Source organism: Dasypus novemcinctus, chromosome 19 (assembly GCF_030445035.2).
Source record: "Dasypus novemcinctus isolate mDasNov1 chromosome 19, mDasNov1.1.hap2, whole genome shotgun sequence".
Lineage (NCBI taxonomy): Eukaryota > Metazoa > Chordata > Mammalia > Cingulata > Dasypodidae > Dasypus > Dasypus novemcinctus.
The window spans coordinates 80,278,165-80,300,852 of NC_080691.1; the positions used below are offsets into that span (position 1 = coordinate 80,278,165).

Sequence of the window (22,688 nt, forward strand, 5' to 3'; positions counted from 1 at the left end):
AGGAGGGCGGTAACGCCCCTGCTGGAGAACCACTGCGTGGGGGTGTCCCGTGGATCCCCAAGAGACTTTGTTTACCATGATCGGCTCATCTGACCTGCTGAAGTCTGTCGTGCTGCGGGCATTTAACTGCACAAACTGTGTGGCGGAGGGGCTGAGCAGGTGGGGCTCAGCAGCTGGAGGGGTGGTCCTGATTTATGCTCCCCAGCCATCAGGAGTTTATTCTGAAATACAGTAGGAGCTAGGGACCCTTCGTTCCTTCCCAAGTAGCAGCTGCAGGGTCTCTCCGCCCTGGCGTGGTTGACATCCGGGCCTGGATCCCTGCTGCTGTGGGGCTGTCCTGGGCGGGGGAGGGAGTCGAGCAGCATCCCTGGGCTCCAGCCACTAGATGCATACCGCTCCTCCACGCCTGGAGGACATCACCCTGGCCTGGGAACCACTGGCTACAGAGTTTTAAAAAAACTATCCAGGAGTAAATTACTTGCCAACTAAATCTTTGGACCCATCCTGCCAGTCTTCTTGTTCCATGCTGGCCCTTTGGAGACTAAGTATCCTGGACCTCATATCCCTGGTAAGAAGAGACTGTCAGTCTCTTGGGCACTGTCTCAAGCCTGAGGTGAGGACCTGACAGACTGAGCTGGGAAGGACCTTCAGCGTTGCTGAGTCCGAGCTGCTTCGTTTCACAGATGCTGAACCCCAAAGCAGTATAAATGGGAGGGCCGGGCGGGGGCCAGAGCTCCAGGCTCCAGCCTTTGACTCCCAGAGCCCCTGTCCTTCCTTTCCAGTGGGTTACGAGCGTTGGGGTCCCCTCTGGACAGCTGGCCCGCGCCAGGGACTGCAGTCACTGCTGCTGTCTAGGAGCTCAGAGAAGCCAGCCGTGGCTCCGTGCACATCTCAAAAGGCAGGCCTTGCCTTTTACAGTCAGTTTAAAATGACTTTGCTAAGTTAACTTCCCTCCCCCTGTTGGCCCTACAAAATTTTGGGAATTTGTTTACCCAGAGTTCATTTCTGCGTTGATAAGAGCAGCGAGTGCGTGGGGAAACTAGTTCTTGGATGCTGGGCTGTCTGGGGTGGTAAGAGCGAGAAAACAGCCCCCCGTTTTGCCTGGAGGAAGACGGATGTTGTGCAGCGTTGACGGTGGTGACTGCTGTGGAGCTGAGGGGCCCGGGCCTGGGTCGGAGCCACTGCCGCCTCAGTAGCTGTTGTCAGCGTGGCAAAAGTTTGAGCTGACAGCATCATTCCAGTCGTCATCTTCCCATGGCTAATTCCCCAGCAGGTTCTGTCCATAGCGCCAAACCGTTTTGACAACATCCACTTTGTTCACTCCCCTCAGCCACAGGACAGCCTGAGCCAGTGTCGCCATCGCCACTTCTCACCTGTGCAGCCCCCCAAGACTCCTCCGGTCCTCCCACTCCATTCCTGCCTTCCTTAGAGCTGTTCTCCCCACAGCCCAGGGTAATCTCCCCCCACCATTTTATTAGGGAGGTCTTTCAAACACCCAGAGAAATGGGAAGCATTGTACAGCGACCCCTGCCCAGGTGGTCTTTTGAAAATGTCAGTCAGAGCATATCAGCCCCGCCTCCAGTCCCTCATGGCCAGACGAGATCCAGGTGCCTGGGCCTCTCTGCCCCCTGCCTCCCCCCTGCCCCTGTCCCCAACACTCTCTCCCCACACCGGCCTCCAGGCCCAGTCCACTCTGCTTTCAACCAGTTCGTTCCTTCCTGTCTTCAACATGAGTTTCCACTGACACCTCAAGAGACCTTTCTTTGCCATCCCCCTGCGTTTCCCTATCTCCCTAGTCGCCTTCCCCCACCACCCTGCTCACTTCTTGTCGGTCAGGAGAGGCACCCAAGGAGATGGGTACAGGTGTTGGTTACCAGCCAAAGCACGGCTCACACAGCCTCCAGTGGCGAGACAGGTCACTCACGGACAAGACACCAGCAAGGTCAGCTTCGCTAGTGGCCTCTGTTCCCCGTAGCCAGCAGGTCCCAACCCCTGGCCGATGCAGGGAGCTGTTTGACGCACTGCGCCCCACTCTTACATTTGTGTGCCGTGGTGGAGGAACCCCACTCCTCCAGGGACAGATACCCCAACCGGCTCAGGATGTCTCCAGTGTTGACATCTGCTCCCGACAGTTCGGTAGGGCAAGGACTGTCCTGTGGTCCCTTGTCTCCTAGGGATCCACTTTGGCCAGCACACCCGGTCCTCAGCACGGAACGTGTTTGTGGGTCCCAGGGAGAGGGGCAAGGCTGCGCTAGGATGTCCCCAACCACGCTTCTCCGAGCTCTTAGCATCAGGCACCTGGCCCCGCGCTCGTCCTCTCTCATTCCGCACTAGAGCACTGCGGCCTTGATGCCTCGTCTCCTCTGTCCCCACCCAGCACACGGGTGCTCAGTGAATCGTGTCGACAGGCACCCAGCGTGGCTACACGGCCTTCCTCAGCTCTTCTGGCCTCAGTGTTTCCTTCATCTCAGAAGGGCTCCAGGGCTTCTGAGCAAACCAAGCCTTTGCTTTGATGGTCCCAGCATGAGGCAATTCTTGGGTCCAAACATTCCCATCCCTTGGAAGAAATTAGACAGAGAGGCATTTATCAGGGAGAGATCTAGGAGACAGCAACTGCCTGGAAGCCAGCATCCTGCTGTGAGGTGAGTATACCTCAGGAGATGGTTCTGGTACCCGCGTGGAACCTCTCTGTGTGCCAGCTGCCTTCCCGAGTACTAGGTTGCACTGTCTTGTTTAATCCACCCCTGAGGCCGTGCACCATCTCTTCCCACGGGGGACGCTCGAAAGCCCACAGAGATGGGAGTCTGCATTCTGGAGCATCATCAACTTTGGTCTTCTGGCTCTTAGATTTCACTCCTGTGAGCCTCCTTCTAGAGTAGCGACTTCTGGGGTCCTTAGCCAAGTTTCCCCCAGATCTTCAGCCACTTTTACCTTACCCCGGCTTTTGTTAGTGTCTCACCACCTAGTGGCAGAATTTAAAAGTGCTCCCAAAGCTAGATAACTGCATTTCTCGGTGCAGTTTTAGGTAGAGCTGCTGGGTTTAGTCTAATTTGCTTAATACTTTTTTGGATTGCTGTTGGAATTAAGGCACAAAAATGCCCAAAACACAGGCTCTGACTCCAGGGGCTTAGCACCTGGGTGGAGTAACGGAAGAAGGTGAGAGGGTTTCTCCACAGGACTGGTAAGTGTGGAAGTGAAGAAGGCAGGGTGTGGCTTGACTTTAGGGGGTCCAAGTGGAAAGTGAGGAGCCCAGCTCAAGAATCAGGCACATGAGGGCTGTGGTCGCAGTCAGCCCCTCAGCAGCTTTGTGACTTCAGGCAAGGCACCCGTTTGCCCAAGGCCTCCGAGCCTTGCTTTCCTCATTTGCCAGTCAGGGGTCATGAGTTGTGGTGAAGCTATGAGACTGTGAAGGTTCAGTGTCTAGTGAAGACTGCTTCAGGCACGGGAGCTGCTCCTGCTGTTGCTAGAATTTTAGGGGGTCAGTGGCAAGATGACACATGTTGAAAATTGGCTTGGATTTTAGTAGGTGGAGAGAACAGCAGAATGGAAGAGCCTTCCTGAAAAAAGTGCTTAGAAACCATCATCTCCAAAAACCCTAATTGCCGTCAGACCAGTTGAAAGTTGCCTGAAGAGCAACACATTCACCAAATAAAGGGTCACCCCTTCCCCACCCTACCCCCACCCCCCATCAGCCTGGCATGAGCATATTTGAGATGAAATCCATTCTTCTCCTAAAAATTAGTTTGAGAATAGAGTTGACACATCACTGATGAGTTTACTTTGATGTTACAGCCAAGAACTGTTTAGTTTCTGGTTAAATAAATGTTTTGAAGAGTTGAGATAGTAATTGTTGCAGGGTTAAAGCAGATGCCTCTTCGGAGTAGATTGTTTCCATTGGGAAGATGTTTTTCATGTTTCTTTTTTCACAGAAAAGAAGGTTCAGACACATCAGCCCAGGATTAAAGCTAATTTTACCTAAGTACCTGGATGACATTTGGTCAAGAATTTTCAGTGGCCTTCCAGATGGGGGCAGTTGCCTGGCGGGCATTTGAGTCATCTCTTATGAGAGGAGTAAACAGAAACGGCAAGGATATTCCAGGTTCTCTTCTGGATGTCTTGTTTTCCTGGTTTCTGCCTATTTGCTTCTGTTCCTTTTAGCCAGAGTCACAGGCTGGAGGCAAGCAGAGGGATGCCAAAGCTTGTTGACGAGCAGACCTCTGCCCTTGGTATTATTTTGTGTGCTTTGCTGCCTCCACCACGGTGAAAGAAAAACTTTATGCGAAGGGAGGAGTGTGAGAGAGAGTGTGTGTGTTAGCTTACATTCTCAGTGTTAGGGAAAACGTTGTATCGTTAAACATTTGACGGATGAAGGAGGAACGCAGCTTATTTCTACCTTGAGTGTCGACCTTGGAATGTGTGTGATCCTTGTCGTGATAGTGTGAGGATTTCACCCTCGCTGAGGTTTTCCTTTTAGCTTAACCGCACACGTGTGTTCTCTGAGGCAGGTGGTCCCGTGATTTGTTGAAAGCTGTGACCTCATCCCCAAAACTCACCTCGAGCCCTCTAGTTCAGTCTCTACTTTTTCGTAACGGTCTAGAACAGGAACTGACATTTACTTTATTTCTGCTGTTCTTTCTCAAAAGAAGAGTCTGTTTCTCAGGGCCAAGGCCCACCTGAGCAGAAGAGGCAGGGGGAGCACATCAGGATGAAGAGGTGCAGGCCCCCTGTGGCACTGGTGATGCCCGGCCCAGCTCAGGAGCGTGGGCTGCAGGGTCCGGTGCACTACGGAGACCCCTCCCCACTCGGACAAGTGAGGTAGCCTCTCCGGGTCTCCATTTCCTGTTCTGTAAAATGGGCGTACTGCTATCATCCCCTACAAGGTGGTCGTGAAGATTTAGTGAGATGGTGCATATGACGCGCCGTGCGCACAGGAAGTGCCAAGTGAATGCTGGCTGCATGTGTGAAAGCATGCTAGGGCCTGGGGAAACCCCACCTGAGAATGTCTTGGTTGGGGAAGTTTTAAAAAAAAAAAGAATTTCAAGATCTCCATTACCCAGGAGGGTTGTCAAACACTGTCCTCCCCCATGGGCCGTCTCTAAAGTGCAGGCTCTGAGGTGCAGGTGGCTCCTCGCCCGGCCTCTCCTTGGCCCAGCTGCAGGGACTCCGCCCACCTCCTGGGTCTGGGTCTCCCCTGCCTTCCTAGATTGGCCCTGAGGCAAGACATTTTCTTCATGCTTCTCATCTCCGTCTTCCTTGCTGCCTCTGAAGTAGACAGGTCCGTCATTTTGTCTTACAGGCTTTGCCGCTCATTGGTCTCTTGGCAGAAAAGACACAGCTCAACCCTTCTAGCCCTGGTCCCTGGGGCCACCTGCGCAGAGGGTCCCTGGAAGCCCACTGTTCCAGGGCCGTGGCCCGCGGGGCTCTTTAAAACCATCCTTCCTGGACACTCCTTACCCTCTGTTCGAGGTGGCAGTTCCTGGACCCTTGTGAGGGTCTGACGGAACCTGCCTCTGGACCTCTCCAGACATGGTGGCCTGGCTCCCAGGTCAGGCGTTTCTGCTCTTGAGGAAGGGGGCGCCCCCTCAGAGACCTTTCCCCCAGAGACCTTCAGCTCCCTCCAGGGAGAGCAGCCCGGGGCCCCTTGGGTGAGGAGGGCATCTGCAGTGCAGAGGGGTCTTCAGACCCCCATTCCACGGGGACCTTGGGCTGCTTCGGAGCAACCTTGGCTCATCTCAAAGGAACTATTTTAGGAACTGCCTCAATCTGATTGGCACCTGCTTTCTAGGAGTGTCTGCACAGCATGTGCAGGTGTCCTAGACAGACCTTGCACTCGCACCCAGACTGGTGCCCTGGGCTGTCCCCAAAGGCCTGGCGGTCACAAAGGTCCCCCAACTCTGGTGCCTCCTCCCTGCCCTGTTCCCAGGCACCCATTTCCTCCCGAGAAGCCCTCCTTGCTTTCCCCTTCCACATCCTTGCTTGGTTGGGTGCTCGCTTCCAGTCCATGCTCCCAGGACCTCTTCTGCTTCCCCCGGGTTGTAAGGTGTAGTTGTCTGATGTCAGCCTGGCGGGCAGCAGGCGTGTCCCTGTTCCCTCCGTGTCCCAGGAGACCAGTTGCCTGGCGCACAGAGGCGCTCCGATGTGTGGAACTGCTGAGCCATGGTGGCCGAGTGATGTTTGGTTGAATCTATGAGTCCTGCGTGCAGATGGCAAGAGGTTCAGCTGGGGTGGATGCCAGGCTGACTAAGAAGGGAGGAGTGCCAGGCAGTCGGGAGCTGTGGGGAGGGGGCCCGCTGTCTGGCCTGGCTGTGGAATGAGAGCAGAGATCTCCCACCGTTCCATGCCCAGGCCTGCTGGAGCCTCAGTCTGCCTGTGCTTGTCACAGGGACAAAGACCAGGCCCTGTGTTTGGGGTGACAGCTGGTCTGTCCGATTTTGCATCAGAGCCCCATGATTGGATGAAAAGTGGCAGGGGCAGGAGGGAGCGCGGGTGCTGTGGGCTGCGAAGTTGTCAGGGGCCCCCCTCCCTGCTGATCTCCTGGTGCAGGAGACTTTGCCTGACCCGGGTCTGTGATTGTCACACGGGGTCACAATTGGGCTCAGGCCGGGGGCTGACTGGGGCTGCCCAGGGGGCCCTGGGAGTGTGGCTGGGCAGGGAGGGTTTTGAGTTACGCAGTGGCATCTGGGATGCAGCGGCCCCAGGAAGCTGCAGGGAGACCCGCGGGGCAGAGCGAGGCCAGCCAGAGCCCACGACGGGCCGAGGTACTGCACCTTGTTGGAGGAGGCTTGGGGCTTTGGGCGGGGCGGGAGGAGAGTCCTGGGTCCCGCACTGCCTCTCACTATTGTCCACAGGATAGAGGTCTCTGGCCTAGTCACAGGGGTTCCTTGGAAAGTAGGTTCCGAGTCAGACTAGTCTGGGAAACGTTTGGTTAACAGGTGTCTTGACAGGATTTCATAGCTTTTACAGGCTCAAAAATGGGTGGAGCCAGTGTTCCAGGTGGGCTGCTTTTCACTCACTCAGGTGGTCGGGCAGCGTGCCGCGGGCTCTCAGAGTCAGACACCTGCCTGGCGGAACCTGGGCTGCACTGAGTTATGGTGGTGCTGACCTGGTTTCTAGAAGTCTCCGTTGGTGATTTTCCCTTCGCTGGTGAAAGAAAAACAGGACTGAGGAGTAGAGAATGTGTGGAAGCCTCTTGGAGCTGCGCTAGTGCCGCTTATTCAGGGACCTGATGGGAACAGTCGGGGGTTGTGGGATGGTTAAAAAAGCCACCTGTGGCTACTCCGGGAAGCAAGGGCAGTCCCACTTGGGACTGGGTCTTCTGTGTGTCGTGTTTTGTAATACCAATACTGGCTTGCAGCATAGGGACCTCTTGGCCTCCTGGAACTGGGTGGAAATGGGAGGTCTGTGACTGAGCCACCTTGCGTTTTGGGTGGAGATGCGACCGAGGTCGCCATCTGCCTTTCAGGTAGTGCTGCAGGGCCTGCTGGAGAGAACACCCAGGGCCCCCCGGCACGGGTCTCTGCGCTGTGTGCCTTTTCATTCTTCTGCAGCTGCTTGGGGAGCGCCTCCCATAAGGGAGGCTCTGTGGTCTGCACTGAGGATGCAGAGGCAAAGAGCCTGATGAGGGCCCTGCCCTTGTGGAGCTTAGTTCAAGTGCAAACGAGTGACCCCTCGGCAGCTGCCGGGGTCTGCCGCCCGGGCCACGCACACCTCTTAGTGCAGCATTACCCTGAGCTTCTCTGCCCTCTGCTCTCTGTACTCTCTTCTTCCGTGGCCTTGCAGGGAGAAGGGCTTAGGAAATACCTGTTTATGATGGCAGCCAACGTACCCGAGGAAGTACGGAGGGTGTTTTTTAGTGCAGAAGGTTAAAGGGTGATTTTTCCGTGGTGTAGGCTGGGGACACAGAGCAGTCTCAGAGGCTGTGTCTGGTCCCTTGGACTCCCCAGCGGGCCGCCGTGGTCCCTCCAATGGGGGATGGAAGCTAGAGGCACAGAGGGGCAGGGGTTTAGTTCAGACTGGTTGCTTTCTGAAAGCATACGCGGGGGCCGTGGAAAAGCTGAGCGTGTGTTCTGGGCAGCCAAGTGGATCTCCAGAAGTGTGACGTCAGCCTGGGCACGTGGGGACAGCTGGCTCTTCAGTGTCCCCGTAGCCAGGTGAGGTGGAAGGAGAAGAGCTGGGGAGTCCTGCCTGGAGGAGCTTGGCCCCACCCTGTGGGAGGACGTTGCAGAGCTCCGAGTGCGCATCTCCCACCCAGCCAGAGTCAGGACGGGTGCTGGAGAGTAGAGGTGGGGGGTGAGAGGAGAGGCAGGGAGGGAGGGGCTGAGCTGTGGCAGTGGGGGCAGTCAGGCGCCAGGACATGAGGAGGCAGCGGGTGTCCCTGGGACGGCGGGATCAGATGGCGCCCAGCATTCCTGTCCTCCGGAGCACCACAGACCCTCCACAGCCTCCCTCCGTCCCCGGCAGCCGGTCACAGTCGTCACGTGGCCTCTCCTTCCTGGCCCCGCAGCACGCTCCCGAGGCCCTGGGCAGGACCATCATCTGCGGAGATGGGATGAGCTCTCGTGCTGTCCTGTTCCGGGGACCGGAGGCGGCGCAGGCCTCATCCCAGGAGCACCTTCTCTGCCATCCAGAGCACTCACCATTCGCTTCCTTCTCCAGCGGCCTGCGCCCTGTGCCTGGGCCCTGCGTGCGCTTCCTCTCACCGCCCCCCAGTCCTTCCCTCATCACGTGCTTGTGGACTCCCTCCAGTGCACCCTGGACGTCGTCAGGGTGCAAATGGGGAACAAAGCAGGCTCTGGTCTCAGTAGGGGAAACGGAGCCTAGACAAATAAACCTACAGCGTGTCCTGTGGGGGTAGGGCTGTGAAGGAAAACAGAGCCTTAGGCCTCACCCCCCGCAGAGAGCCTGAGACCGCCTGTGTGTCCTGGGCTAGGCCCTCCTAGTCTGAGTGGCAGGCCAGGCGGGAGAAAGGCAGAAAGCTCGCTCAGACTGGTTTAAGCAGAAGCCAAAACACGCAGGCTCCCCTGCAACGTGGAGGGGCAGGGTTGGCTTTGTGCAGGGCTGCATGCGGGGCCGCCCAACGCCCACCGTGTCTCCAGGCTTCAGCCTTCCTCTCCATCTCTGGCTCTGCTTCCCTGAGGGTGGACACTGGTCTGAGGCCCCAGAGGGGACCAGCGGCTGCAGGCAGCTGGAGGACGGCCACCAGCAGCTCTGCAGCCCTGAATCAAAGGCCTGGGGCCTGCCGCAGTCACCCCACGCCCTGGCCTTGCTCTCATGGTAGCCCTGCATCCTGGGCCGAGGCTGGCTCCTTCCGAATCACAGGAAGTGAGGGAGGGGGGCTCTCTGAAGAACATGGGGGTTGGTTGGGTGCTGGGCCGGCCAGAACCCCGCGTCGTCCTCTCTGCGGCTCGGCACCCTGCACCTGGGGACAGCTCTGGCTGGCTGAGCTGGGGCGAGGGCCCTCGCCCTCCCTCTCCCAGCCCAGGGCCTGGCCTGACCCCCATGCCTTGGGTGACATACACCTGGAAGTGGGGCCTGGGGCCCGGATGCTGGGTTTGAGAGCTAAAGGGGCAGCCCCGCGGGAGCCTGGCCTTCCTGGTGATCGACCTCTTGTGCGGAGAAGCTGCTGCTCTGCCCTGGTGTCCTCCAGCGCCGCTTTGGCCTCACTTCCTGCTGGCATACGCAGGCATTCATTCAGGATTGTTGAGCAGCTACTCCGCACTGCTGTGCCAGGGAGATGACTGCAGGGGGGCGGGGGGGCGGCATTTGAGACAGACCAAGGACGTGAGACCCACCGCCCCCTCCCTCCCTAGTAGCACATGGGTCTTTCATGTGTCCTCTGTGCTCCGTGAGACTATCACAGCCAATCTGACTGCCGTGTGCTGAGGTGTGTGGGGGGGGGCATTTTGGTAGTCACGTGCTAATGGGCTCTTGTCCCAAGACCAGGACGTGCATCTGTCCTTCCTCTCCAGGAAGGGCTGGGAGTTGGGGAGCAGGGTGGCATCCGTGGGATCTTCCTAGCACTGCCCCTTTCTCTCCTCAGACCTGGTCTCAGCCCCAGCGTCTCCATCAAGGGCAGTTGCAGTTGCCTTCTCATGGGTCTCCACACATCCACCCTTGCGCCCTCTTCCCAGACTGTTCTCTCTAAACTGACACCACCACGCTCCCCCCACTCATTTGCAGCCCTTCCCCCTCATGCCTCCCCTGGCCACGTCCACCCCCTCTGGCTCCCACCTCCCTGCTCGCCAGTCCCTCAGAGCTGTACCTTCTCCTAGACGCCTCGGTGCAGACTCCTCTTCACAGGCCAGACTGCGCCAGCCCCCACACGGCGTGCTCTGCCGACCGTGGCCCCCTCCTGCCTGACATCTGTCTTGGCTAGTGTTCTGGGAGGGCCTGGCCCCTGGCTGGATGTCTCCCTCCCCGCCTGTGAGTGCTGGGCTGTGCCTCAACTGGGCTCGCCATCACTTCCTGCCCCGATTGCCTCCAGGGCTGAAGAGGTCGTTAGTGCACAGCAGTCTGGGCCCCCTCTGCGGCTTAGGCCCCTCCACAGGCAGTCACAGAGCAGCCTGGAGGGGCGTCCTGAGCAGACACCCAGGCCCAGGCAAGTGGCAAAAGCCTGTGCGTTTGGCTACCTTCACCCTCTAGGAAGCAGCCTCTTGGCATTGCCTTCGTCCTGTCATGTGACAGAACATCCCAGAGTGTTTCTTTCCTTCAACAGCAGCTGTTCAAGATGGACTCTCAGGCTTTCACCAACTCCCTAATTTCTTTATTTTTAACGGGTGCTCACTTAGAATCCAGGTTGATTGTCAGAACTACTCGACTGGGGTAAGCACTCCACAAAGAGCATGAGCGAGAGGGGTCACATGGGTACAAAGTGGCTGCCTGCTGGCCCCACCTGGCCTGCAGATTTCTAAAAATTCTCAGTTAGACCCGACCTTTGAAAGTCAGACTGCGTTCCTGCAAGGCCATAGTCGATGGCGCTGAGCAGGGGTCACTATGGTGACTGAGGGTCCCCGGCACCCGACGGCCCCCTCACACACACTCACCTGTGCTGAGGGAGGCTCAGGACTCTGTGGACCTGTAATGTACGTGCAGCCCCGTGCAGGTACGCCATCCAGTGTGCAGTTTTCACAAACTGACCACACCCACCCGCCCAGGGCAGGAAACTGCTGAGGCTTCTGACATTCTTTCAGAGTTACTGGCTCTGGTATTTGTATTTTAACTTGTTAAGAAAAGAATGTAGCTTTGCTTCCTGTGTGAATATAGTGTTGGGGGGAAAAACAAACAATTTTTCTTTTTGCAGAAAAGCCTGCCATTGCTCCGCCTGTCTTTGTGTTTCAGAAGGATAAAGGACAAAAGGTAAGGGGTCGGTATGTTCTCTCTGCACATGGTTCCTCTGATTTGTTTTCTTCCAGAGAGTCTTTCCTCCAGGCAGCATTGCCAAGGACGCCTCTGCCCACAGACGGGTGACCTAAGCAGGGGCCTTTACGACTTCACGACTTCACGTGGAGCTAGAAGGAAGAAGGTCCAGTGGCTTCAGGTTACCGTGGAGAGAGAGGCCTGTTGTGGGAGGCTTTTAAAAGACCGGGCTAGAAAGCGTCTGTCAACTTCCTAATGATTCATCGCCGAGATGCCACTGTGCAGGAGGATAACCAGCAGCAGAGAAAGAGAGGGGGAGAAAAGAGGCGAAGTAAAGGCAGGCAGGCAGGCGCGGGAGAGCAGTGGTGACCAAGAGGGGAAGCAGGACCTGCGGAGGTGTTGGGGGATTTTCCTGCCCAGACGAGCTTAGCATGCACTCGTTTCAAGTCACTGCTATTGGCTCGCATTGTATATCTGCCATCCGTCTTTGTTAGGTTGCTTCCTGCCTTGGACTTCAGGTGTGTCCAGATAGCACCGCTGTGGGAGAGCCACTGCCTGATGCACAGGGATGTGCCAGTGCCCGTCACGGCCTGGTCGGTGCGGCTGTAGGGTTCTCTGAGGTGGTGGTGAGAGTGATGCTGCTGACGACAAGGAGGTTTACCTTGACGTCGCTGGTTTTCTCTCCATCCCTGACAAGTCACGCAGTTTGGTCAGGGCCGTGTCAAGTTGAAGTTCTGTGACAGTGATACCCGAGCCTGGATGGGACTTCCTTTATTTATTGAATAAAATATATAATCCCTCCCCACCAACACCCCACGACACTGGCTGTAATTTAATCCCTTTGCAGACTTTCACAGTGACAAAAGCACTACGCTGAAATTGAGATATTATTAAATACGTGTGCATCTTGTTGACAATAACAGCACCTGAAAATCTCTTCGGCCCAGTGCTCCAGATCCACACTCTCAGTGGAGTCCCAGTCCTCTTGTAGCGTGACCGGCTCTGGGGCTGGGACTCAAGGCAGCTCAGCATCCTGTCCCTTGGTCTGAGAAGAGAGGCCAAAGTCTTTGTGGCCCCATTTTCCTGGGCAGGAAGAATGTGTGTGCATTGGGGGGGGGGGGGACGACGACAACAAGGGGGCCCATGATGGCCCTCAAATCCTCTCACCCCCACGTGAGACACCTTCTGTGTTAGCCTGGGCTTCTCTCTAGGCTTGTAGCTGTCACTGCTTTGTCACCTTCCAACATTAAACTCTTCCACTGTTCAACATTTTTTCCTGAGGAAATAATCACTCAACATATGAATATTTTCTTCCAGTTCTTTGCTTAGCCAGGTAACATTTTCAAGGTGCACTTTGCTTTCAGAATGAAGACGATTACATTTACCCCTGCTTATGTGTCTTAGGATTTCGTCTTTGGAGGTTCAGTCCCTATGAAGGGGCTGATGCATGTCCTCTAGTTTTTAGGAGCGGAATATTAAAGTAATGAGGGGTTTGGATATAGGAGATCCTGATGTAGGTGTTAAGGTCACTTCTCTGCGGCTTTTAGGAAAACCAGCATTATTTAGAAGTTTGGATTTTATGATCATCTTTTAAATCACTTTTGTTTAAAACAAGGGTTAGCAAACTAGGGCCAACCACCGCCTGTTTTTGTAAAGAAAATTTTGTTGGCACGTGGCCGCGCCCATCCCCTAAGTACTGGCTCTGGCTTTTTTCACCCCACTTGTGACAGAGAGCCTAGGGCCCCCCGGATTAAAACGTTAGCTCTCTGGTTTATAGAAAACCTTTCCTGAGCCCTGATTTAGAATGAATAGTAGGAATTGATAATCCTTTAAACTTGAAGATTTTAGTAAAACCAGCAAGATGAAACATTAAAATGTGATACTGATTGAGATGAATTTAAAATGTCTTTAAAAAGACTGGCTCCTTTTTCAGTGCTGTTTCTGCAGTTGAGGCGGTTCTTTAGCTTTGTAAAATGAAGGCTCGTTAACCATGTATCACCTTCAGAAGGACTGTGCAGATTAGATTACTTAAACGGTAAAACTGGACAGAAAGACTGGCGGGGGAGGCTTTCGCCATCGTTTTAAAGAGGCACAAATGTATTTCTTATCAAAAGTATTAACTCAGAGCCAGTTCTCAATGCAATTCTGAAAATAGCTGCTCTCGAGCCCTCCAGAGGTCAGCTCTCCAACCCTGTCACACTTGTGTCACAGGATCACCACGAGGACGAGCCGAAACTGCTCCTCGTTTAAGCGGCGAAGCTGCAGGGGCCTTTGTAGCCCTGGTGGGGCCCGGTGGGGCCCGGCTGGCAGGGGGCTGCCGCGACTTCCTGTTTCTGCCGCGGAGGGCAGCTGAAGGGTCTGTCCAATTGTGCTCCTCCTCGGTGTCCCACTGCAAGGGGCATGGAGGCAGGGCTGCAAGGAGCAGCCACAACATTTCGGTCAAAGCAGGACTCCTGTTTTCGCTGCACCTGAGATGTGAGCCCACCGTTCACACCCTCGAAGCCGCAGGGGCGGGGCTCCTCCAGCTCCTGCTGTTTTTCCTGAGCAAACTCCCCGCCCCCACCCCCGGTTTCCCTTTAGCTTTTTATTTTGAAAATGTTCAAATCCGCAGAGAAGCGAGAAGGCCGGTACCGTGCGCACCTGTGGGTGCCTGCCCGGCAGTGCCCGTAGCTGTGGCCGTCTCCGTCTCAGCCCGCAGAGCTTGAGCAGTGTCTCCCGGCGATAGGGCCTTTCTCCCCCCGGCGCCCATACCGCTGTCGCGCTGAAGAAAACCAACATTAATTCAATAAATCATTCACTGCATCGTCCATGTTTAAGTTTTCCTCGTCCCCCAAATGTCATAGATATTTGGAGCAACTTCTTGACCCACAAGGAGAAGCTGTGTCAGTTGTGGGGACCAGCGAACATACCTCTCAGTACCTGGCCCCTGGCTTCCTGGTGGGGCGTGCCTAACAGCCCATTACCCCTTCCGAAGGAGAGGGCTCCAGGGGCCCGGGTGTCTTACGGGCTGTACGGCAGCTGGTCTTCTGTTATCATGAGTGAGAGAAAGGATTTGAAATGGAAAAGAAAAAATTAAGCTGCCCGCCAGGAGGGTTTTTGTGTTTAATGGTGAAACCTCATGGAGTTCCGAAGGGCCCAAATTGCATTTCCCTCCGACCACAGCTCGGTGGCCGCCTGCCTGCAGGGCTGGGGCCTCGCCCGGCTGGGGCAGCTCAGCTGCACCGCACGAGTGAAGGCAGCACGGTAACGGAGCCGAAGCCGCCTTTCACCCCGTGTTTGGTGGCAGGCAGTTTCAACTCCAGTTCTAAGGCCCAGATCGAATCTGTGGCCAGATTGACAGCACCAGGAGTGCTCTTCCTTTCCGTGTCCCTGTCTTCTCGGATGGCCTCTTCATCTCGGCTGCTGGTACATGCGTTTGTGTTGGGGGGTGGGCGGGGGTGTGCACATGTAAAACCTTTTCTCCTTTTTCTTTTTTTTAAAATGTGAAGAGATTTTAAATATCCTTATGTGTGGTGTTTTGTTGTATATAAGGACTAAGTGGTTCTTTCAGTTGCTTTATTTTTGGAGTATTTTTTAACTGAAGGGGGCAGGGTTAGGTTTTGAGCTCTCCCCTGGCAAGATAATGCCTCTGGTAAAAAAGGACAGAAGGTAGTTGCAGAAATGCCATTCAGCAGAAAGTACAGGGTCAGTGAAACCGCTGTCGTAGATGTGTTTCTATCCGCTCGTGGAGCACGCCGTTGGTATAGCAGGCTGATGCTGTGTGCGCGTGTTTTTGTCAGCCATGTATATTTTAGGATGATGTAAAAGGCTGACAAATTCTTGATGTCTGCTTTTAACAAACATGTTGAGAAACTCCAGCCTCTCTTTCGGTTCTTTAGAGCTTTACTTTTGCCCAGGAGCCAAGCAGAAAAATGCTTGAAAAGCATTTGTCAATTCTCCTGAGAAATTTTCTAAATCAGAGAGAGGAGGGGTGACATGCTGTTTTTCAATCCTTGCGAGAGTTGGTGATTTCATCCAAAGATGGAGAATTCAGTCTTGTGCTGCTTCGTCAATTTTCAGCTTTATAAATTTCTTTTGGGCCCTCCCATTTAGGCTTGCACTTGGAATCTGCCACAAGGGTATTTGAACGTTTATGTTCCAAAAGCTGGGACAGAAAACAGAATTCTAGTGGTTCTAATTAGGGATAGGCTGTTTGATTTTCCCATGGGTGGTAGTAAATCTGCCGTAAAGTGCAGCACACAGTGAGAGTGAGAAGCAGCCTGTGACGGCCTTAGTGCCAGTGGGGCTCCCTGAATAGGACATTCCTTCCATGGCTCTCGAGAGATATGGGCGAGTTAGCATTGTGTAGCTCTTGCTTTCCTGAGACTCTGAAAGTTCTCTTAGATCTGCTCCTTTGGTGGGCAGTTAGATCGCCGCGTGAGAGAAATCTACTGTGTGTTGTTGGAAGATGCCAGGAGGAGGTTTGGGAACTGGAGCCCATCTCATTCAAGACACCAGGTTCATAACCCAGTTTGCAAGAAAAGATTCTTAGAGTTCTTGCCACAGAACCTTCAGTCCAGAGAAGCCCCTCTGGAATCCAAAGACCCATCTCCGAGGATGCTAGGGTACCATGCTTTCAGGGACGAAGCCTTCCGGAACCAGCTTTCTCTTATCCAAACTGGTTTCCAAATAAGCCCCTTGCCCTAGGTGTTTGGGGGGAGACTTCGGAGAATCCTAGGCCAGGTGAGCCAGCTTCCTCTTCCAGCTGAACTCCCAGCCACCTGCCCACTGGCCCAAAACCATCCCTCTGTGACCTTGTCAGCCAGCTCCCTTATCCCATGCCTGCTCGCACCAAGGCAAGAAGTATTCTCTTCATCCCAGGTTTAAGCAGGACAGCCTGGGAAAGACTAGGGCACGATGCCGCAGCCTCTGCCCCTGTGCGCCCTGTTTTGTAGCCGTGTGTGGTGCTCCAGGCTGCCTCCCCCACCTCTCCTAATGGATGAAAACAGGGCTGATGGCCTCTTCAGTATTTCTTAGGAAATGTGTTACTTTTCCCTGGAATAGGGAGCTGCAAGAGGCTCTGATAGAATTCCCCACACACACCCCACCCCCCATGGTGGCAGCTCCGGCCTCCCCTTCCCGGTAAAGACCCCACCTCCACCGTGGTCCCCCGGATGGTTCTTCCTCCCCCACGGCCCCTAGTCAAAGAAGAGCTCCACGCAGGGCCTCCTCGCAGTCCCCACTTGCTGCAAAGCCAAGCAGCATCAAGTCCACCTTCGCTTTCCCTTCTGTCAGTCCAGACTAGCAGTTTTGTGGAACAAAACGCAGTGGCGCTGCCCTGCTTTTGTGGCTCACCCTCCCGGGAGGCAGCTCTCACATTCCTGGGCAGTAGTGGACCTCGGCTGAGCCGTCTCTTACCCTGCCACCCCTGTCCCTCCCTCCCCTGTCCCGTGTTGCAGCCTTTACATTGAAGGAAAATTGTCTTTTTTGCTCCCAGTCCTCTGCAGAGCAAAAAGGCTTGTCGGATTCGGGAGAGGAGCCTCAGGGGGAGGCTGCGGCCCCCCACCATGGCATGGGTCACCCCGAGGCAGCTGGTGAGCATGCCCTAGCGCCTCCCGCCCCCACTAAGACCTCAGCCAGCGCTCCTCCGCGGCCCGCTCCTGCAGCCCAGCTTCCTTCTTTTCCAGGAGAACTGGCGGGGGTAAGTCCACACCCACCTGCGTCCCTGCTGCCCGGGAGCCCAGCCCCGGCCGCCCCTTCCCCTCCCTGTGGGTTCCCCAGCTCCCACCCTCAGTAGTAAGCAGCTGGTGAGAACTTAAAAAGACGACCAGGAGCCCTTCCCCTCCCTTGAGTTCATGCGGCTGGAAAGTCAGGGAAGAGGGCCCCTTTGACGTGCAGACTTCGCCGGTTGGGGGAATATTGACCCACAGCAAGAACTGCGTCCTGCTTCCTGAAAGAGACACGAGGGGTCCAGAGTGGAATTAGGTACGGGACTAGAACCTTCCAGATCTCCTTGCATTTTTCTTTCTCCTTTCCCTGAATTTGGGCATTCGAGTTCATTGTCTTAAAACTAAAGAGGCTAAGGCTCTCTTTGATCATGTAGCAAGAAGCGTTGCCTAGCACAGGTTGCTCTGCAAGACTGATTGTGTTTGGACTGTGGGCAGGCAGCGAACTGTGTGTCTTCAACCAGAGCAGGAAGAAGACTTCCTTTGAGGGAATCGAGAGGGAGGCCCCTGAGCTCTTTATCCTTGTGCTAAGGAGGCTTTTGAAGGTGTTCGCTGGAGAAGGTGGTTAACTCTGGAGCACAAGGAATGCTTGGGTTTCTGAAGTTATGTAAATTGAGAAAGGTAAACCTCATACTACATGCAGGATCAAAAACTTCATCCTCTAGGTAGCGTTTGTCAGAAGAACCTAATTTTCATGACAGGGAAAAACAACTCAACAAGAAAACAGAGGGCCCTGCGATGGGGCACCACACAGCGGGCCGCCTTCCGGGGCATCACAAGCGCTCGTGTCACATCACCAACCCCCTGTATTTTGTAAGGAAGCCTTTAAAATTCCACCACAGCCACCAAACCCTAGAGATACTCAGGAAGAAGCGATATCCAGCCAAGGCGAGGGTGGAGTAATACTCTCATGTCTTGGAGGAATCAATGTGTGGTGGGAAAAGAGACAGGCTTTCCCCTGTGCCAGAGTCTGGGGCCGGGGCAGTCCTTCAGGGCGTGGTAGTGGGCCTGGGACAGTGCGTATATTCGGAAGCCATGAGGATGCGAGCTCGGAGGCGCTCGCGCCAGAGTGTCCTGGGGAGCTCAGCTGGCATGAGGGCCAGCGAGGCAGGAGCTGAGAACAGTCGCTTTCTCTTGGCACACTTGCTCCCAGAAGCCTCTGGGAAGGGCATTGAGAGTTACTGTGTCTTTGGCCTTTGCAAGAACAGAAAATCACGTTCTCGGTTCTCTTTCATCAGAGAACAGATGACTTTTGTCTGGATCCACCCATTTGCTTCCCAGCTGTAAAGAGGAGAAGCTGATGTAGGAAGCTCCAGCCAAAGAAGTTGAGGGTTTGCAAAGGAGAGTAGCTGTGAAGTAGATCCCAGAGGCTTGTCAGACCGCAGCCCGCTTCCTCTCAGTGCCCACCAGGAGGCGCCCCGACATTGGTTTCTGAGGCCCAGCCGCCCGAGTGGTGCCCTGCCGGCTAGAACTCAGCTTCCTGATTCTTGAGCACCTGGGGGCGGAGACACTGGTTCCAAGAAATCCAGGTGGTCCCCACACTGGCAAAGGATTGATCACCCATTACTGCAGGGAACCTCAGGACAGGTTGTTAAGTCCCAAGGGAGAGGGCCAGGATGCGTGAGTTGGGGAGAGCAGCTTAGGAAGGTACCATCAGAGTGCCAAAGGCCACGGGTCATCGTATTTGATTTGCTGTTTGTTTCAGGTCTGACATACATACTTGGAGTATTTAGTTTTAACATTCAGAACTGCAGCTACCCCAGGTAGCTCCAGCCTTACGCCACGTGGTGACAGCTCTGAGCCACCCAGGGCTCACTCTTGGGCTCTAAGCGGAGAAAACCCTGCCGGGTTGCTGATGGTTCCCATTAATTGGCTTTCTCTTCTGACTGGGCTTGTTAAAGGCAAAGTAAACCTTTTTTTAGGTCAATTAGGCCATAAATCAAGTCAGATGGAATCTGATCCCAGCTTCTTCTCGGGTTAAGATTGTTTTCTGGTTAACTCCTACTAGTTTCTTTTGTGTCAGAACAGACTTGGATCTCACTCTGTACCCCACTGGAGTCAGGAAACTGCTGGTGTGTTACCTAGCAGGTCTCATCCATCACGTTTAGTCTATTTTTTATGCCCTGATCCCTGGGGGAAATGTAAAGCTGAGAGTTCTTCATAATAAATAGTACCTCCCTGAATTGTTGCTTATAAAAGGCCCTTATCATCTTTCAGTCTCATCAGAACTCTGGCCATTGAAGACTCAGTACTAGGAAAAAATCTATATATATCAGACTTCCTGGCTCTCAGAAGACAGTTTGAAGAAGACCAAACCACATCCAGATTAAGTTCTCTGCTTGATCTGGAGAAAGCAGGCAGCGCTCGGTGCTAACCCCCAGCCTGGCTGGGCAGTGCTGGGCTGCAGCTCCGTGCCAAGGCCCTGCTGAGCCTGGAAGAGGCTTCCTAGACACACCAGGAAGCGTGGAAAGACCCCGGGATGAGCCCCTTTGCTGGACACCCTGCCTCGGCTCCTTACTCACACACTGGACCTGACCCTACCTCCCACAGCATCCAGACCTTCAGAGGCCGCGCCTCTCTTTTTTTCCACATCTGCCTTTTGGGTTAGAATTTCCAAGCTGGCTGCCTCAGTCACAAAATAAACAGCACTAAGTTGGCCCATTGTACATAGGAAGGCAGAGACAAGTGAACAGGCCTCTCCCTTAGCTAATTTTGAACCCTGGGCATCGGTTTTCTTGCTGCAGTAACCAACCCCACTTTCTAGCTGGTTAGTCCAGACACTGGTCGCTGAGGCGCAGCCCGGCCAGGTGGTAGCAGCATTTTCCAGTCTGTTCCAGGTCGAGGGCACATGTCTTTGCCTGAGACACAGCCCCCGGCTCCCTCCCTTGCACCTGGACTGGCAGGCACACAGGTGCCGGGCTCTGAGGGCGGGCACAGGGGCTCACGTCCACCCATGCCTTCTCCAGCCTGGCGTCTGGGTCCTCCTCAAGGCTGTGCCAGGCCACCGCACACGACAGCAGAGGGAGTTCTTTAGAAGAGCAACAGCCATCCTTTCACCATTTCCTCCCGTATACAAAGAGCAGGTGCTCTTGCATGCACAGCTCTATTTTGAGTTAGATGCCACCCCTGATCTTGTGCTTGGCACACCCCGTAGAACTGAGCTGCTTCACCCCAGGTTCCACTGGCTCCCCGCCTCGGCTCAGCTGGCAGGGCTCAGCGGCCAGTCAGCTCCCAGGCAGGTGTCCGTGCTACTTCCTGGAAGCACGTGGTGAGCAGGCAACTCCCAGTAGGGGCGCTGCTTGGTGTCGAGGGGCTGTCCACGCCACAGGACCGTCTTGTCCTTTATGGGCCTGCTTCATTCGTTCCTACTTTCCTGGCTCCAGGATAAGTCAAGGGGGCCTTTTTGGTCCTCTCTCTCTCCTGCCTCCTCATTTGAGTGTTGGTTAGGAATGCTTTTTCATGATCTCCTGAATGGGTGCTAACCCCAGCATCCTCGAAGCGTCCCCCTGAAGTCCTCCTCGCAGGAGCAGGTTCTAGTTGAGGAGGAGGTAGAGAAGGAAATGGGGCTTTCACACGCTGCTTCTGCCTTCACGCCCCCCAAGAAGCACGCATCCCGACAGCCCACTCTCAGCCGTCCTCACATGGGTAGGCACCATCCTAGGCTGCCCGCAGAGTACCTCCTGCCTTGTTGGGGTGAGGGGTTGCCCCCAAGTGGGGTTGACATGGGGGAGGCCTAGACACCGGACTGCTGTGTCTAAGGAAAATGTTTGTGGAGCTAGGGGTGACTTGACGGGGGGGTTCTGAACCCCAAACCTTTTCCTGCTTTGTGGGAAAACGACATGTGCCAGTAGGTGGCAGGCTCAGACCCCCTGCTGAGAGGAGGCTCTTCCTCCCCGGCAGGACCTGCCCAAGTTCAGAGGGGCAGGCTGCTCCTCCCGTGGCTGGCTGTTGAGGGTTTCTAGGAGGGTCGGCCACCCAGGCAAGCAGAAATTACTTTGTTCCACTGTCTTTTTGCCTGCTTCCTTCCACTAGTTCCTGCTTCCACCCTGTTGGGGAGAGTTGACAAACCACCCATTTCAGGCCCCATTGGAGATCTCTGGGGCATCTGAAAGGTACTCCCTGCCTTGTATTGTCTTTGCAGGGCTGGCCTCCCTCTGGGACCAAGAGGCCTGCCATAGTTCTGTGGAATGGCTCTTAGAAGAGACTTGGGGGTGAATTTGAGGGTCTTCTGAGGTCCAGGGATCTAGGAGTGTCTGAATCTCATTTGGCCAGGCACCACCTCCGCGTCGCTGAGGGGCTGGAACCGGGCGCCAGCTCCCGTTTGTGCAGTGACTATTAGCCTCAAGAGTTCTAGATGCTGGGGATGAGTGTCAGCAAAACAGACGAGGCAGGGAGATAGACACGCAGATGGAGCAGATCATTTCCAACCCTGGTGAAAACAAAGCAGAGGTGGTGGAACGAGCCTCCTCTGCTCAGGCAAGGTGATAGCGAGCGGCTGTGTGCGCACGTCGGAGGAGGCAGGCAGGCAGGCGGGGGCGGTAACAGTGAGCAGGGCTTGGTGGGAGGGCGCCCCTGCAGCAGGCTTCAGGGTGGGCCGGTGCGGTGCTCACCAGAGCCCGAAACATACGAAGCAAGAACAGACAGAGCAGAAGGGGAAAGAGAGAGTTCACAGTTGACCACTTTGATACCCCACAGTCCAAAATGGATCGAGCAGCCAGGCAGAAGGTTAGCACAGAGACAGGGACTGGAACAGCACTGTAAGCCAGCTGGACCAGACCGGACAGACACACACAGACCGTTCCTCCCAACCGCGGGACGCATGTGCCCCAGCGCACATGGGACGTTCTCCAGGATAGACCTATGCTGGGCCCAGGATCCAGACTCAGTGCGTTCAAAAGGATTGAAATCCTACCAAACATGTTCTCCAGTCACACCAGAATGAAATTGGAAATGAGCAACCAAAGGAATCCTGCAGGATTCACAAACGTGGAAATTAAACACCTAAATAACCAGCAGGTCAAAGATCCATCTCAGGATGGAGGCCACGGCGGGCATGTCCCGTGAAGTAGAGGAGTGCGGGGCCACGGGCTCGGACGTGGGTCACTGCCCCATGTACAGCTCCCACCATGGTGCTGAGGGCACGGGCCTTCTGCTTCCCCATTGCCCGCGGAGTGCCTAGGACGCGGCAGCCCTCCGTGGAACAGACGCTGAGCAAGCTCCTGTCTGTGCCAAGGACCAGGCCCCCCCAGAGCTCAGGGTCTCATCAGGGACTCTGGCCCAGGTCACACGATTGGACGAACCTGTGAGCACACGTTGGAACTGGAGCCACGAAGGACGAGGATGGGGAGCAACGAGCCCATGCACCCAATGAGTTGGGTTTCGCCCTGCAAGTCAGGGAGGGAAGGAAAAAGAGGACTTCATTGGCAGAGGGACAGAGAGGCAGAGTGTCAATGCAGAGGCACGGAGCGGGGAGGGCGGGATCCTTCCCAGGAGCCCAGAGTCGCTGCAGCAGGGGCAGATCTCGCAGCACCTTGGAGACCACCAGGCGTGGGTTTCAGGGCAGTCAAGAGGTTGCCGAATTAAAAGGAGGGAAAAAGTGTTTAGAGCACGCGGCCGGGCTCGAGGGGG

At 55.3% G+C, this 22,688-nt stretch overlaps 1 protein-coding gene across 2 annotated transcripts in view; it reads left to right on the forward strand.

Moving 5' to 3' along the window:
• RANBP3 (RAN binding protein 3) overlaps positions 1–22,688 on the forward strand; it is a 58,563-nt gene that overhangs the window by 7,030 nt on the left and 28,845 nt on the right. The window contains exons 2-3 of one of the 2 annotated variants that reach the window (XM_012521995.3): positions 11,300–11,355; positions 16,832–17,035. In XM_012521995.3, coding sequence (XP_012377449.1) covers positions 11,300–11,355; positions 16,832–17,035 — 260 coding nt within the window. The remainder of the gene's footprint in view (positions 1–11,299; positions 11,356–16,831; positions 17,036–22,688) is intronic. The other variant, XM_012522005.4, reaches the window with a different exon arrangement.